Below are 12,276 nucleotides of genomic sequence, written 5' to 3'. Positions count from 1 at the left end.
GGCATTGGCTTCTCAAGAAATGAACCTTTTTTGGGGGGGGGCGTGGTTAGGGGGTGAATTCTGAGATCCGTGAGGCCCATGTTCATGAAAAAATGGGAAGAATAAAGCCATGTAACGTGGAAACTTTATCTAGACTAAAAAAACTTTTGGGATGTTGTTCAAAAGCACTGCTTGATGAATACATTTGGTACATTAAACTTAATTTTGGACACTCAATTAACCAATTATATCTTATTGCTTTTTAAAATTATTTTTAATTTTATTAGTCCATGACCTAATGATGGCTACTGTTGTCATAGTAATTTAAAGGTTTTATAATGGCCCTGTTACCTGTTTTAACACTTCTTGTGCCATATTGTTTTCTGATTTAACACATTCTGTTCCAAAAGTAACACAAAATGTGTTAACTGGGCACAGAAATATTTCAACACATTTTGAGTTAAAAGTAACTCAAAATTTATCGCCTTCAACTAAACACACTGACGTGTCTAGTTAGAGACAGAATATGAGTTTGTTTTTTTAAACATATGTCATAAGAGTGTAAGCTGAAATATTCCTTTAAAGAAACCTAAGTGTTCTTCAAAATTCTTGAGGGATTCAAATGTGGCTTTTTTATGCCTTTGAAGAACTCTGAAGAACGTTTGGGCACCCTTGGTCAAATTATACATTGTTCATTTTCTAAGTGAGATGTTCACACATTCTCCTCAGACAACACACTTTTAATTACTGTTTATTTGCTGAATTTACATATTGGAAAAGATACAACATAAAATATGACCTGTCCAAATGTCATGGCACATTTTATGTTTCATTAACGCCAAAACCTTAAATTCAGCAAATAAATAGACATAGCAAAAATGTGTCATATTTATAGTTTCATTTAGAGGGTATTTTTATTTTCAATTAGGTAATCAATCAAACACATAATTTGACCAAGGATGTTGAAACTTTATACGACTGTTTAATCCTGAAGATGAAAAGACACTGTGTAACGTTTTGTCAATTACAACAGAAATCTAACTAACATAAGCAGCAGTTACTCAGAGACAGATATTGTCTTTACAGTTTAATGCCAGTTCTATACACTCTACTCCTCAGGCTTTTCAAATCAGAGGAGAGTAATGAGTGAATTCATATTGGTAGATTATACTGTGCTCCTTTCTAAACAGGCAAAACTCTAGAGACTGTTGCATGGCAGGACAGGTCCAGTGATGTGAGACGGCACTTACAAAAAGCCACAGCAAGACCATATTAAGCGGGTTTTATGTATTTGGGTCATGTTTGAGTACACCTAATTTGTCATAAGAGACTCCTCCTCTGTGTGCAGATTATGATGAATGCGCGGCGTATGGGACATGCAGCCAGACCTGCATGAACACCTATGGCTCATATCGCTGTGGCTGCACAGATGGGTACAGCCTGCAGTCCAACCGGCACTCCTGCAAAGCTAAACAGGGTAAGCATGATGAATTAATGACTGGAGTGTTGTGCGTTTCTCAACTTTATGTACACAGTCTTTTTTCTTTTATGAATGTGCGGCTGTGAGCGCAAACAAAGCAGTGTCACCTTATGTGTCATCACTAGTGAAGTACAATGAATCTATGTAGGCTTGTGGTTGGATGTAATAGACACTGGAAGCTTGGGATTACGGCACTGATGTAACTTAACTGTAACCCAGTCATCTAATAGTGAATTGATTTAGTGCAGGAATGATGTGGAACCAGTAGATGATTGTTAGTAGGAGGATTTGTCAGGACCTGTATTTTGCAACATCTCTTGTCCTAAAAATGATATTTACACTACATGACCAAAAGTATGTGGACACCTCTTCTAAATATAGAGTTAAAGTATTTCAGCCACATCATTTGCTAACAGGTATATAAATTCAAGCACGTCCTAAGGTTTCTGTCACATGGTTTTTCTGTTGTGGCTGCCTTATTTGGGACCAAATGTCTGGCTTTGCTGCTCCACACGAACATAACTAGAGGTGAAAGTTGGTTACAATTAATCACCTTATTTTGAAACCCTTGACAAAATTCATAAAACAGGCTGTGACCCTTATACAGCCCCCCCCCCCAAACTCCTGGTCCTACTGGCAGAAAGCTACCAAATTTGTGTTTTCCTGACATTTTTATTTATCTCATACACAACCCTTCTCCCTATATTGGAGAGTCTCTCAAAGCACTTAACAGCACAAAGGGCTATCGGCTCTTCATGACAGGGTGGGTAAAGGGTCCCATATTGTTGCACAAAAAGGAGAAAAAACTGTCATCATTAGAAGGTTAAGGCCACATGAGCTAATTAACACAGATGTGAATGATGCCAGCCTTTAGATATTTTGCTAATGTTAACAGCTGAGAGATAAGCAGCGGTCCCTCTAACGGAGCTGCAAATAGCCAGAACAACTTTACTTCTCTGTTTTTATTTAAATGATGTTTGAATGGAGAAATATAGATGTTAAATATAAGACTGAACGTTGTGGGTCGGAAATCTACGTTTCGACAGACATCATTTTGTCAGTTTGTTAGTGGAGTTGGTGCAGAGTTCCCAGCTCCAGTTCTGCATAATTGCACTGCATAATTGTGGTTTCCCTGGTTAACACACCTTATATTATTAGCTAATGAATCCCTTCTTGAGCTGAACAAGGTGTGTGCAGCAAAGTAAAACACTGAACTATACAGTGCACAGGGTGCTCTAGCCTAGAGTTTGAAATCACTGAATTAAAGGTCTATGTAGTGTCTTGTCATTCTCGGCTTAAGTTGCATATTGTAGGTGAATCATTCACAAGGCACAGCCAATTGAAGGCATCACACTAGTGCAGTCACTGTCTGATTTGGTCCTCAAAATGTCGGCAGCTGTACTGAGTGACATCACACGAAACACGAGAATAGCCATGCAATCTCCATGGACAAGCACTGGCAGTGGAATGGGTCAAACTGAAGAGCTCAATGACTTTAAATGTCTGTCACAATGTCTGGTGCCACTAATTCAGTCCATAAAATGTCTGCCCTGCTAGATCTGAATACTATTATTGATTATATTACAAAACGCTATTATTGTGATATGGAAGCATCTAGGAGCAACAGCAGCTCAGCCATGAAGCGGTAGTGTAGCTGCCAAGTGCTGAAGCTTGTAAAAAAACATCTATCCTCTGTCGCGTTGCTCAGTAGAGTTCCAAACTACCTCTGCAAGCAATGTCAGTACAAAACTGTGCTTCGGGAGCTTCATGAAATGCAGTGAAGATCACTATGTACAGTGCCAAGCATCAGCTGAAGTGATGTAAAGCACACCGCAACTGGACTTTAGAGCAGTTAAAAATGTGTTCCCTGGAGTGATGAGTCCACTTTCTTGTAGTATAATGGACAAATTTAGGTTTGGTGGATGCCACGGGAATTCTACCTCGTGGAAAGCAGTTTGACAACAGTAAAATTTGATGTAGTAGGGATTTGTGCATGGGGTCATTGTCCAGCATGACTGTACCCCCTTGCACAAAGTGAGGTTCATAAAGAGGTGTTTTTGAGGAGTTTCATGTGCAGGGACTTCAGTGGTTTGCATGCAGATACTCGGCCAAGGAAACCCATGCCATGACGCTCCTGGTGTTTTTGTGCTCATGTTAATGCCAGAGGAGGTTTGGAATTCTGCAGAGTCAGCAGAGCTTTGGCAGCTTTTATGCACTATATTCCTCAGCACTCAGTAACCCGCTCTGTAACTTTACCACTCCCAGTTGATCGTTAAATATCTAAAAAGGAAGAGATTTAGAAAATTGTTGCGACAGTGGTATCCTATTTCAGTACCACGCTCGAACTTAGGGAGCTCTTTAGAATGACCCATTCTTTCATGAATGTTTGTAAAGGCAGACTGCATGGCTAGCTGCTTGATTTTATACACCTGTGGCAGAGGTGAACAGTGATTACGTAAATGTAATTCATTATTGTGCTTAAGTATTTTTTTCTGTGTATCTTTACTGAAGTATTTCCATTTTGGGTGACTTCTTACTTTCACTCCACTACATTTCAAAGCCAAATATCTTATCTTCACTCACTACATTTATGCAAAATCTGCCATTTCTTTTGGCTTATGTGTGTATGATGTTTGAACTGCTGCCCTCAGGCAGACGTTACCGACACCTCAAAACAAGGACAAACCGTTTGAGGGACAGTTTTTATAACAGGGCCATATCCCTGTTAAACAAACACTATACAGTTCACCGGTGGGCAGATGTTTCTGTCTGCCTACAGGGATAAGTGCAATGACCCATGCTGCTAAAAACAAAATATAACGTGCAATAATTGATGCTGCAAATGTCAATTCTTCACTGTGTATATAGGAAATCACTTGTGTATATAGGAAAGCTTAGTGTGTAAATAGGAGAGCTTAGTTCATTTATGCTTACGCCTGTATAGTTAACCGTAGCTCTAATCTGTTATTTCATTTGTTTATATTTTAAAACTTTTCTATTTATATTTTAACTTTCTATTTCTATTGCACCAAGAGGGGAGGGGGGGTCTGTAAACCAATTTCGTTGTGCAAATGTACAAGTACAATGTGTAATGACAATAAAGGTTCATTTCATTTTTATTTCATTTCATTTAAATTTTTTATTTTCATTTCATTTCATTTTCATATAAAAACGTAGCATGACAAAAGAAAAGAAGCACAGAGCAAGAACACCAATCAGGGTACAGCACGCACTTTTTTTAAGCTTGTTTTGACCTGTTGGACATACCGACCCAGTGCAGCACACTGTTCAACGTCAGTGCAGCAGTGTAAAATTTTGGGAGTGTCCATTCAAGATAAATGATGGAACGAACCTAACTTTGTGTAAATAGACCACAATATACAAATATGTACATGTATGCAGTCGTGACTGTCGTGTCTTTTTTCTGAATTCATACAAACACTTTTTCATTTTATAGTAAATTCAGTGTTTTGTGCTTATGGTAATTTTAATAGACATTAGTGTCAGACTAATTAATGCCATTCTATTAAAATATTGGTTTACCTAGAGCGACACTGGAGTATTTTCACCTAAAATGAGTTAATGAAGAAGGAGTCTTGTTACAAAAATAGTAACAGGACATTAGAGTCATAAGTAATGATTAGTACTTTTATTTTCAATACTTCAGTACATTTGAAGGCAAATACTTTTGTATTTTTACTCAAGTGGTCTAAAGAGAGGACTTCTACTTTTACTGGACTAATATTTTACCTTGGTGGTATCTCTACTTTAACTCAACTGCATGGTTTGTGTACTTCGCCCACCACTGACCTAGGGCAATAGGACTGAATGACACACCTGAATTCAGCAATTAAGAGGTGTGTCCCTATACTTTTGTCCATATAGTGTTTGATGGCCAGATATCCACATACTTTTGGCCATGTAGTATAAGTGTGAATAAATAAATCTCCTCTGTGGAAAACTACTGAGCCAGAATCAACAAGCATAATCAAGTAACATATGTTCCGCAACAACAAGATCCCTTTTGAAACCCTATGTATGCATTATTTCAGCGGCTTGTGCCAAACATGCAATACAATGTAATCCAGCATTCTTGTCAGTAAATGTTTTCTCATTGCATTTAGTGAGAATGCCTTGAGTTATGGTATGGTCTGAGCTACACTGCTGGCATGGTTTTTTGCTCTGGCGAGAGACAGATAATGGAGCCTTTGGCTGGAGATAAGCCAGACATCTAGGATTAAGTGCAGAGTGATTTTATGAAGAGGAGAGCCTGAAGGACAGCTATTCTCTATCTCTATCAAACCCTCCCAATGATTACATGCCTAATGGCACCTGCCTGGGAGTGCGCCTCCTCGTGAGTCAGAAATCTAATCAAGTTTATCATTAAATCTGCTGCTTTGTAATGGGGGTTTCACAGAGGAACCACCGACTGCAATTCTAGATGGATTTACGAGCTAGTTTAGTTAATATCTGCTGGTAGTTTTTAATCAGGTGAATGTTGTTCAGGGCAGTGATGGATTGTTAGGTTCTAGCCACTGTTTGCTCAGCTGAATGGATTTGAGTGGCCTGTTGTGTCGCTCACCTGCTAACATTATTAGTGCAAGGCTTTTCGTAAAGGTTGGAGAGAGTAAGTTAATTACTGTGATTATGGAGCTGCCTCATGCCATTTCCAAGCATTCCATGCATTTTTCAGCAGCTCTGTAAAGAAAAACACTTAGGTTCCAGGGCCCACATGTCAGGTGCAGACGTTTTGTGTTTTTTAGCTTTTGTTTATTTTTTCTGATGTAAATATCCATCTCTGAATAAATGAATAATGGTAAGCACAGCACAAATCATGAATAATAAGTCACAACACGTGCTTGTGAAACTACAATGCTTGTGTTGTGCGCAGGAGTTTGTGACCTAAAAAAGAAAAAAAAAAGATGAAGTGCCCTTGTATATTTATTGGTCCAGTGCACTGGAACCAGTTTGCACATGTGTGGGGAAATTGAATGGGGATTAAGGTACAGTACACTCAATGGGAAATAGCTGCAAGGCACAGCACACCTTGCTGGTAGATGTAGCATCAGGCCTGCTTTTAATCAATGTGACTGTTTTCCTAGGAGGAATAAACTGAATATCATTACCCATAAACTTAACTGAACTCACAGCTCACCCACATTAATATTAATTTAGCAGAAAGAGGTTGTAGCGCGAGGATAACTATGGGGTTTCCATTAGTTATAAAAGCTCATGCATATAAATTTCAGAGCAACCCCACTCCCTGGCCATCAGATGGGGACTGGCAGAGTATGAAAAACCCATTAAGGAAGTGAATGTTTAATAAGAATTTTTTTTATATCTCTTCATGAAAATAAAATAAAAAATAAAAACAGAACGGGAGTTTCAGCAGTTCTGTTTCTCATATGATTCAGTACTCGAGGTATTTTTGCGGGAGATTGCCACCTCGCTTAGTCATTATTGCATTATTTCATTTTCTCCCATTATTTTTCAATTTTTTGCTATATATCTCACCCACGCTCTATTTTATGCCTAATGCTGCAGTGACCCTTTAAAATGGCAACATTCCTTAAAATGAAGCAGAAAAATCTTTTAATTTTTTCCTTTAGGACAGAAGCAAGCCCTGTCAAGGCTCTTGTTAGTCAAGCATTCCTTTAGATACAACATTCCCTCTTTTGTTTGGCACGCTGCCATCTTAATGAGTGTCTGGATGGAAATGTTGAGGCAGCCACTTAGAGTACTCCAGCAAAAAAATCTCCATGTTATCTTAGAGAGTAATTGCTGGCCTTGGCGACGCGATCTTGAGGGATGACATTCAGTTTTAGTTCTTTTGAAAATGGACAAGTTGATTTATAGCATTTATTCCAGTACTGGCTCTAAGTTGAACTTCTTGCTGATAAATTATGGTTTCTGTTGAACTCTGGGCAAAATGAAAACAAACATTCCCAGATATAAACAATGCTTTGTGGACTTTCTTTAGTTGCAACTGAAAAGATGCAGGATTTCTCAAATGTATGGTTATACTGATATTAGGCTTATAGGTAAGAGAGACCTCGTTATAAGGAGTTTGCACCACATGTATCAAATAAGATAATAATGTTAATCATATATGTACAATACTCTGCAGAAGTCAGACATTCATTTATTTTACAGTCAAAACCTGTAAAGACTGGTACCTTTAAACCTTTTTACTGTATATGTACACAATGTATATGATGCACATATACATGTATATTTTAATGACATATGTATTTCTCTTTTGCTGCTATTGAACAGTATTTTTATTTGCACTCGTACTGCAAACTGTGAATGTATGTTTTGTTTATATGCCAGTTAGAATTTGTCACAGCTACAAACACACACAGGGTACATAAGATATAATGTAGAGATTGTATATTTTAGTGTGTGTGTGTGTGTGTGTGTGTGTGTGTGTGTGTGTGTGTGTGTGTGTGTGTGTGTGTGTGTGCTGTTTTGTGCTTACTTTTACAATAAAGTAATTTGACAAACTTTTGAATGTTGAATCTTGAAAATTGGCTATTAACATACTTAATGGTCATTTTGATTAGAAATTAAATGAATGAACCTGACACAGTACTGTATAAACAAATGTAATCATGATCTATTGAATCTTTCAAACAAATGAAGCAAATTCCAAATCTATGCACTAAATCAAAGACAATTCTTTGCGTCATTCCAATATATAATCATCTTAATCATGAATCATAAGTGAGGGATGCACTGTGGTTGTGTGTGTGTGTGTGTGTTGTTTTTTTTTTTTTAGTTTTATTTGGCTTCTGATTGGTCACTTTGTTCTATACTCTTGGTCAGATCTTGTCATTTAAACAAGCCCCATCTGCAGCTTTGCTTCCAGCCTAAACGATGGTAAATTTTCTCAATAATTTTTATAATTAGCAGTTAACTAAGCAATTAGCACTGGAAACTGAAGACTGAATAACTGAAATGTTATTACCAGCAAAATGTAGCTAATGTTCTCTGTTCTCACTACACAGCTCAAGCCTGAAATATCTCTCCATACTGAATACTTCACATGCCTGGAAAATTTCTGGCTTCATGCTGACTTGTCACCATTTCCACCTTCCTTTTATTTTAGAGCCTGGTGAGAGCCCTGCAGCTCTGCTGATTGGAAGCTTGGATAATATTGTAATCACAGCTCTAAATGGATCCAGTGTGCAGACTCTGAAACTCCTGGACTCAAATGGGACGCACGCCTTGGACTTCTACCACAATGAGGATTCAGCATGCTGGGTCACATCCTCCGAGTCCACTGGACAGCTCTGGTGTGCCAAGATGAGGAAACCAAGCAGCTTTTCCAAAGAGCGAGAAATAAAGACAGTGCAGAGTCTTCACAGTAAGTTATCGGAAGAATCTATTACAGAATCTATTAACTTACACAGTAAGTTATCGGAAGAATCTATTTATACTAAACAAAGTTTCAGAGAAACTCCCAGACCAAAGTATTAGGAAGAAAGATGTTTTTATGATAGAAAAGTTATGATAAAGCAATCGTGTTCCTATGACTGAACGAGCTTCAGAAACGTTTTACCTTTCGTTTAGCCCTTCCTTCCACTCCAGTTGTAAAAGGCTTCAAAGGCTACCGTGGCTACACTGCGCCGATTACACTAAATGAATTTAAACATACGTCTATTTTTGTGATTCACATAATGTTCCATTACATGATCTTCACATAATGTTTATTGAATATTCAACTTCAAATGCACACTATCATTGGGTGCATTTGAATGTCTAGTACAGATGCTGTATATGCACTGCTCAAAAAAATAAAGGGAACACTTAAACAACACAATAAAACTCCAAGTAAATCAAACTTCTGTGAAATCAAACTGTCCACTTAGGAAGCAACACTGATTGACAATCAATTTCACTGCTGTTGTGCAAATGGAACAGACAACAGGTGGAAATCATTGGCAATTAGCAAGACCCACTCAATAAAGGAGTGGTTCTGCAGGTGGGGACCACAGACCACTGCTCAGTACCTTTCTGCTTTCTGGCTGATGTTTTGGTCAGTTTTGAATGTTGGTGGTGCTTTCACACTCGTGGTAGCATGAGACGGACTCTACAACCCACGCAAGTGGCTCAGGTAGTGCAGCTCATCCAGGACGGCACATCAATGTGAGCTGTGGCAAGAAGGTTTGCTGTGTCTGTCAGCGTAGTGTCCAGAGGCTGGAGGCGCTACCAGGAGACAGGCCAGTACACCAGGAGACGTGGAGGAGGCCAGAGGAGGGCAACAACCCAGCAGCAGGACAGCTACCTCCACCTTTGTGCAAGGAGGAACAGGAGGAGCACTGCCAGAGCCCTGCAAAATGACCTCCAGCAGGCCACAAATGTGCATGTGTCTGCACAAACGGTTAGAAACCGACTCCTTGAGGATGGTATGAGGGCCTGACGTCCACAGATGGGGGTTGTGCTCACAGCCCACCACCGTGCAGGACGCTTGGCATTTGCCAGAGAACACCAGGATTGGCAAATTCGCCACTGGCACCCTGTGCTCTTCACAGATGAAAGCAGGATCACACTGAGCACATGTGACAGACGTGACAGAGTCTGTAGACGCTGTGGAGAGCGATCTGCTGCCTGCAACATCCTTCAGCATGACCGGTTTGGCAGTGGGTCAGTAATGGTGTGGGGTGGCATTTCTTTGGAGGGCCGCACAGCCCTCCATGTGTTCGCCAGAGGTAGCCTGACTGCCATAAGATAAGAGATAAGATAAGATAATCCTTTATTAGTCCCACAGCGGGGAAATTCACATTAGGTACCGAGATGAGATCCTCAGACCCCTTATAAGACCATATGCTGGTGCGGTTGGCCCTGGGTTCCTCCTAATGCAGGACAATGCTAGACCTCATGTGGCTGGAGTGTGTCAGCAGTTCCTGCAAGATGAAGGCATTGAAGCTATAGACTGGCCCGCCCGTTCCCCAGACCTGAATCTGATTGAGCACATCTGGGACATCATGTCTCGCTCCATCCACCAACGCCACGTTGCACCACAGACTGTTCAGGAGTTGGCGGATGCTTTAGTCCAGGTCTGGGAGGAGATCCCTCAGGAGACCATCTGCCACCTCATCAGGAGCATGTCCAGGTGTTGTAGGGAGGTCATACAGGCACGTGGAGGCCACACACAATACTGAGCCTCATTTTGACTTGTTTTAAGGACATTACATCAAAGTTGGATCAGCCTGTAGTGTGTTTTTCCACTTTAATTTTGTGTGTGACTCTAAATCCAGGCCTCCATTGGTTAATAAATTTGATTTCCATTGATGATTTTTGTGTGATTTTGCTGTCAGCACATTCAACTTTGCACAGAACAAAGTATTCAATGAGGATATTTCATTCATTCAGATCTAGGATGGGTTATTTGAGTGTTCCCTTTATTTTTTTGAGCAGTGTATCAGGCTTGCTGGTGCATATAGGTCATTCTTCAACGTGGTTCATTTTGAAGCACAGGAGATTTTTCTATATAATTCCCTCTGAATAACATTCTCTGTTCTTCGCTGAATGATCTCTGATATATAATGCTTGCTATTTATTATATGTATTATATGACAAAATGTATGTGGACACTGGCCCATTGCACACAGCTTGTTAAACATTCTGCCTCCAAAACCATGGGTGTTAATATAGAGTTATCCAGCTTTTTTGCAGCTGTAGCAGCCTGCACTTTTCTGATGTTAGATGGGAGGTGTGGCTTGTAGTTGATGCTCCAATTCCTCTCAAAGGTGTTCAGTGGGGTTGAGGTCAGGTCTCTGTCTGGGCCATTGGAGTTCCTCCATATCAGACTCATCAAACCACGTCTTTGTGAACCTTGCTTGGTTCAGAGTGGCACAGTAATGCTGGATTATGAAAGGGCCTTCCCCAAATGGTTGCCACAAAATTAGAAGCATAGAATTTGTCTACAATGTTTTTGTATGCTTTAGCATTAACATTACCCTTCACTTGAATTAAAGGGCCTTTTTACATGCAACACTCTTCAGCACTCAGCACCCACGCTCTGAATTTGTGTGGTCTACCACTTTGTGGCTGAGCTGTTGTTGCTCTTAGTTGCTTCCATTTCACAATAATAGCACTTACAGTTGACCTGGGCACATCTAGCAAGATAGAAAGTTCACAAACCAGCAAGGATGGAAAAGGCAACATCCTATAATAGTGCTGTGAATGTTTGACTATAGAAACTGCATGGCTTTGTGTTTGATTTTATATGCCTGTTAGCGATGGGTGTGGCTGGAACACCTGAACTCAGTAATTAGGAGGGATGTCACATACTTTGGCCACATTGTAGATCTAAAATAAACCCACATTTTGAGCTTCTGGAGCATAACCAAACAGATGTGAATGTATAGCCTATACATTCGAGTAGAATTTAAAGTGTACATATATGAAAAATATTTTCTTTACAACCTCAGTATTATACTGTGTTCATTTTCATCCTGAAACTCTTCACAGAATCAGAACCAAGATCTGCAGGTGTTGCATCCATTGTCTTAGAAAGCATTTGGTGCAATTGGCACAAAACCCCCTCTGTGGCTCTAAAGCATAGTGAATGAAATATTAATGTAAACTCAGTTTTGATATTTGAGAATGTGACACAGGAGGTCTGTTTGAATCTGTTCAAATCATTGCTGTATTTCCTGAGGCAGATTGCCACCTGAGTCCTACTCACCAGCCTACTCAGAGAGCTCCACTGTAACCTGTACATTGGAGGCTACACTTTTGTCTATTCATGATTAGATTTGTTTTGCTGGCACATGGTAATTGTTCGCACCTGGCTGGTCATGATGAGT

At 39.7% G+C, this 12,276-nt stretch overlaps 1 protein-coding gene across 2 annotated transcripts in view; it reads left to right on the top strand.

Annotated features, from left to right (window-relative positions):
* The window catches only part of lrp1bb (low density lipoprotein receptor-related protein 1Bb), a 412,476-nt gene that overhangs the window by 163,505 nt on the left and 236,695 nt on the right, over positions 1–12,276 (top strand). For both annotated transcript variants that reach the window (XM_037539357.1, XM_037539356.1), the window contains 2 exons: positions 1,328–1,456; positions 8,571–8,828. In XM_037539357.1, the coding sequence (XP_037395254.1) occupies positions 1,328–1,456; positions 8,571–8,828 (387 nt within the window). The remainder of the gene's footprint in view (positions 1–1,327; positions 1,457–8,570; positions 8,829–12,276) is intronic.

This window comes from Pygocentrus nattereri, chromosome 6 (genome assembly GCF_015220715.1).
Source record: "Pygocentrus nattereri isolate fPygNat1 chromosome 6, fPygNat1.pri, whole genome shotgun sequence".
Taxonomy (NCBI): domain Eukaryota; kingdom Metazoa; phylum Chordata; class Actinopteri; order Characiformes; family Serrasalmidae; genus Pygocentrus; species Pygocentrus nattereri.
This window is presented reverse-complemented; position numbering and strand designations above follow the sequence as displayed.